This window comes from Oppia nitens, unplaced genomic scaffold (assembly GCF_028296485.1).
Source record: "Oppia nitens isolate AA-2021 unplaced genomic scaffold, nextdenovo-longstitch-racon4-pilon3 scaffold12_pilon_pilon_pilon, whole genome shotgun sequence".
Classification (NCBI taxonomy): Eukaryota; Metazoa; Arthropoda; class Arachnida; order Sarcoptiformes; family Oppiidae; genus Oppia; species Oppia nitens.
The window spans coordinates 2138627-2145038 of NW_026533191.1; the positions used below are offsets into that span (position 1 = coordinate 2138627).

General features: G+C 21.8%; 1 protein-coding gene across 1 annotated transcript; it reads right to left on the reverse strand.

Annotated features, from left to right (window-relative positions):
* Nucleotides 1–1812: 1812 nt before the first annotated feature.
* Nucleotides 1813–6173, reverse strand: LOC128954787 (uncharacterized). Its single transcript, XM_054300390.1, has 7 exons — nt 6053–6173; nt 5441–5996; nt 4175–4284; nt 3125–3262; nt 2685–2759; nt 2056–2581; nt 1813–1885 (listed from the first exon to the last, which is right to left on the reverse strand). The coding sequence occupies exons 1-7, from the start codon at nt 6171–6173 to the stop codon at nt 1813–1815; spliced, it is 1599 nt and encodes a 532-aa protein (XP_054156365.1).
* Nucleotides 6174–6412: the final 239 nt, after the last annotated feature.

Consider the following 6412-nt stretch of genomic DNA (forward strand, 5'->3'; position numbering starts at 1 on the left):
TTTATTTATAATATTTATATAATTAAAACTTTCATCGCAAACATTACCAGGGTCATCGACAATATGTAGAAAATAATTATAATACAAATCATTTTTTTAAATCTTATATTTTATAGACATTTAAAAATACAAGTATTTAATTTTAATTAATTAATTAGTAGTATACGAAAAGTCAAATAAATTATTTTATTGTTAAAATAAAAATATATATTTATATATCAATATATATAAATTGTTTATTATATAGAAAATTATTATTAGTTTACATATATTTTATAATTTAATATACTTTGTGATCTTGATAATAATTTTTTTTATTTAATTATTTTTACTAAAAATAATAATCATTGTAAAGTAATTAGCAATAATAACATTAAATTACACCAGTTTATGAATATTATCTTAAATAGTAAACTAAATTATTTTAAAAATTTAATTTAATTTAAAATCAATTTAAAATCTAAAGTATTTTATATAAAAAAAATCAAGACATCAAATAATAATAAATTGATTTTTTAAATCAAATGTTAAAATAATATTTTTTTATTGTACTACATTTTAATAATAATTAGCAATTAATAAAACTATTAATTTTAATTAATTAGCATGATAAGTTAATTGTTATTTTTTTTAAAAAATTATTAATTACAAAATTATAACAACACAGGATCTTTTGTCATTGATAATCAAAAGTATAAAAAGATTAACATTTTTTTTTTATAAAAATATACTTTCAAAAAAATACTAACTATATTACTAGTTAATAAATCTAGTTATAAGTTAATATTTTTTAATTTTTTAACAAATAAATTAAAATCACCATGCAACAACAACAACAAGCAAATAGATTTGTTTGTCTAATGTTAATGATTGCCATAATGTTGATCATGAATTGTCTACTAACTGTTCCAGGTATATATATATATATATATATATTTTTGTTTAAATAAATTTCTAATTTAATTTATTTTTTAAACCGATAATTTTTTATTTGTTTCTTCTACATACAGTTGTTAGAGGAAAGTTAGATATTAAGGTCAATGAGGGTGAAGGACAGGTATCAACGCCTGGAAACAGTACCGAATGACCAAACATTTATGGACATACAGTTCCTCTCTATATATATCCCCCGATATAATTGTCAAACCTATTAACTTCAATCAATCAATGAAATTAAATATCTTATATTAAATATCTATTATTATTATAATAAGTAGTTGTAGTACTATTAGTATTATAGTATTATATAGTATTATTATTATACTATTAGTACTATTAGTATATTAGTAGTATTAATAAATTTCATTTTTTATTATAAGTTTTTCCAAACATTTAATAAATAATATTAATTTATAATATATATATATATAATTAAAAATTTCATCGCAAACATTCGAGAAAATGTAGAAAATAATAAATAATAATTAGATATACAAAATTAATTATTATTAAAAATATTTATTTTTTTTAAATATTTAATTAGTATTAATTTTGCTAGTTAAATATAGTTTAATATTATCAAATAGTTGATCATTGAAATTATCATTATTATTAAAATAGTTGTCCATGATAAGTTTATAATTAATATTATTATTATTGTATTTAATTTTATCTAACATATCCATTAATTGTTGAATATCTGGTCTTTCATCCCATATTTGTTTAACTGATTGATCCATTAGTTCAAATAGTTTATCCTCTCTATACATAATAATAATAATAATAATAACAGCAAAAATCACATATTTTTATTATGATTTTTAATTTAATAATAATAATAATAATAATTAAATTGTATTATAATAATTATTATTACTTTTCTTTTGAATACTTGTAGCCAATTGTGTCGTCATCGCAAACAGTACCAGGGTCATCGGCATCCCAGCTAATTATATAAAATTAAAAATAAATGTAGAAAATAATAATTTAAATATATTTAAAATATTAAATTATCATTTTTTTCATATTTACTTATTTTTATTTTTTAAAAATAATTAATTAATATACTATAATATAATAATACTATTCACACACACACACACACACAAAACTTACAAACAAATGTCGACATCAAATATATCCATAAGCATAACACCTGAGCTATAGATGTCTATCTTAAACGGATTGTATCGATCAGTAGTCATGTTTGATAATACTTCCGGTGCCACATACTTGGTCGTACCGACACCGCACGTACCGGTCACTGTGGCCAAATCGTTTTGTATTTTGGCCAGTCCAAAATCGGCCATTTTAAACTGTAGTTCCTCCTTGTTGTTGATGTGTTTGCGTACAAACAGTATATTATCAGGTTTGATATCCCGGTGCGCAATTGGTGGCTGATGATTGTGCAAATATTTGATAACACCCAGTGTGTCCATGGCCAGGTGCCACGATAGTAGATAGTTTAGCCGATAGTTATCGCATTCATTGGTAAACATTAGTTGTTTAACGGACAGTATGTCCCGTAGACTACCGTCGCATAACTCCATCTGAATGTACAGCATCTCCGGCTCAAACCAATGGCTCAGATAGTCGACTGTTTGCTRGGATTTCAATGTCAACAATATGTTCAGCTCACGAACTATATGTGTTTGGCCAGTTAGATAGTCATCTTATATATAGATATATAGACAGATAGATAGGCTAACTTTATTAGTATTAATTATTTGGTTGGGCACCTATACCTAATGTCAAATGTTTGTCCTGTTCAGTTGTTTGTGTGGCCAGTTGACGGCGCTCTTTAGGCACATCACGTACAACTATGTCGGCACATGTATCATGTTTGTCCAATACACATATGCCCACTATTATCCCCACCCCACCCCCCCATCCAAATCAACATCATCAATATAAAATAGTTAGTAATTAATAATAACATTACATATTATTGATATATTTTTTTAATAAAAAATATTAACCATAAAATTAAAACTATAATATTATTATTATTAATAAACAATTCACTGATTCAATTAAACTGTTTTTTAATTATAAATATTTTACTAAACAATTAATAATAAATTAATGTTTATATTTATGATTATATTGTTATTATATTTTGTAGAGACTAATAATTAAAATTTTTAATAATAATAATAATTAAAAATAATAATAATTTCTATACCTTTCAATTGTATGCGTTTGATAGCAAATTGTTGGCCATTATTATCGGTAACTTTATAAACAGTACTGAAACCACCTTGACCAATTTGTTTATGATTATCACTGTATAATCTAGCAAATTTACCAATATCAACAATAGCTAATTCATTCATATTTAAAAAAAAATAATTTTTAAATATTATTATTATTATAAAATATATTTTTTTAATAAGAAAAATAAGTTTATAATTATTAATTAGTATCTGTACAGTGTATTCATAAATATATTATTAATAATTTATAATAATAATAATAATAATACTGTATTTAAGATTACAATCCTATGGTGATATAATATAATAAAAAAATAAAGTAATGTTAAAGTTATTAATTTCTATAGAAATAATATTATTATTTTTTGAGTATTTTAATCAACAAAAAAACTTTGAATATTAACAATAATAATGATAATAATAATAATAAAAGTTCAACAATTATTATTATTATTATTATTATTATAGTTTTTTATTAAATATGTATTAATATACAGTATCTACATATGATTAGATATAGTAATAATAAATAATAAAATAGTTAATTATTTTGTTTATAAACTTGTTATCATTATTATTATATTACAAAATTATAATAAATATATTTTACACTAAATACTTTTTTTTATATATATATTTAATTAGTATTAATTTTGCTAGTTAAATATAGTTTAATATTATCATATAGTTGATCTTTGAAATTATCATTATTATTAAAATAGTTGTCCATGATAAGTTTATAATTAATATTATTATTATTATTATTATTATTGTATATTATAGATATTTATGTTAAATATGTTAATAAAAAAATATTTTACTAGCAAAATATTAGCCATAAAGTTAAAACTAAAATATTATTAATAACACACTAATTATATAATCACTAACAATTCACTCATTCAATTTAAACTGTTTTTAATTATAAATATATTTATTATTATAATTTTTTAGAGACTTAGAAATCAAAAATTTTAAAAAATAATAATTATTATTAAAATTTATATTATTTTCTATACCTTTCAATTGTATGCGTTTGATAGCAAATTGTTGGCCATTATTAGCGGTAACTTTATAAACAATACTGAAACCACCTTGACCAATTTGTTTATGATTATCACCGTATAATCTAGCAAATTTACCAATATCAACAATAGATAATTCATTAATAATAATAATAATAATTATTATTATTAATTATAAAATATATTTATTTATTTTTAAGAAATATAATGTTTATAATTATATTAATATCTGTACAGTATATTCATAAATCTATTAATAGTTAGTTAGTTAATAGATATAATATAATAATAACAATAAATAAAGTACAGGTATTATTACAGTTATTAATTACTATAGAAATAATAATTATTTTTTGAAAAAATCATAAAATATTATATATATATATATATTAACTATAATAATAATAAAAATTCAACAATTATCATTATTACTTAATTTATTATTACAACTACTATTACTATTACTATTACTATTATTAAATATATCTTAATATACAGTAATTTTATATTTTATTAACATTAATATCATATCATATCAATTACTATCATATTAATATCATATGTTATTATTTAATAATAAAAATAGTAACAATAAATAATAAAAAAATGTTGTTTTTTAAACTTGTTATCATTTTTTAAAAATTGTTATTATTATGAAATTATAAATATCATTATTTTAATTATTATTATTTTACAAAATTAATAATAAATATATTTTACACACATATTTCAAACTAATACAGCTAATTTTTATTATTATTTTTAACTATTATTACTAGTGATTTTCATATTTAAATATAATTTAATATTATCATATTGTTTATTTTGGCAATCATCAATACAGTAATTGACCATGGTAAAATTTGTATCATTATATTTAATAATATCCAACATATCAATCATTTGTCCAATAGTAGGCCTTTCATCACATATTAGTCTAACTGATTGATCAATTAGTTCAAAAAGTTGATCCTCTCTATACATCAACAAAAAAAATATATAAAATATGAAATAAAATAAATAATTAAATTATTTTATAATAATTTTTTTTTAAATTTATTAGCATCAATGTACTTTTGTTTTGAATATTTATAGCCAATTGTATCGTCACCATAAACTGTACCCAGGTCATAGGGTTCCCAACTAAATATACATACAGTATGTATATAATATGATGATGGAAATATAAAATTAATTATTAATATATAACTAATAATTAACGAAATAAATTATTATTATTATTATTAATAGTTAATTTACAAAATTAGGTCGACATCGAAAATATCCATAAGCATAACACCTGAGCTATAGATGTCTATTTTTAAGGGATTGTATGGTTTAGTAGGCATTTCCGTGAATAATTCCGGTGCCATATATTTGGCATTACCTACACCACCGAACCTACTGTTCCCGATGGCCAGATCGGTTTGTATTTTGGCCAGTCCAAAATCGGCTATCTTAAACTGTAGTTCCTCCTTGTTGTTGTTGTGTTTGCGTACAAACAGTATATTATCAGGTTTGATATCCCGGTGCGCCAGAGGCGGTACCCTTGTATGTAGAAACTGTATAGCACTGAGCGAGTCCATGGCCAGGTGCCACGATAGTAGATAGTTTAGCTGATAGTTATCGCATTCATTGGTAAACAATTGTTGTTTAGCCGACAGTATGTCCCGTAGACTACCGTCACATAACTCCATCTGAATGTACAGCATCTCCGGCTCAAACCAATAGCTCAAGTAGTCGACGACTGTTTGCTGGGATTTCAATGTCAACAATATGTTCAGTTCATTAAGTGTTTGGCCAGTTAGGTAGTCATCTAAGATATAGATAGTTAGATAGCATAAACTAGCATAATTATTGGCAAACCTATACCTAATGTCAAGTGTTTGTCCTGTTTAGTTGTTTCTGTGGACAGTTGACTATGCTCAGTTATGTCGGCACAGGTATCATGTTTGTCGAGTACACATATGCCAACTATTGCCCCCCGTTTCATCCAAACATAAGTATATTTGAGTTTATTTTAATATGATATTTATTTTTATTGATATAATTAATATTAAAAATATGTTTTACTAACATAAATTATAATTATATTAATGAAATATAGTTTGTCCAATAGACATATGCCCACTATTGTTCCCACCCCACCCACCCCCAAATCAACATCATCAATATAAAATAGTTAGTAAATAATAATATGATTACAGATTATTGATATATTTTTTTAAATAT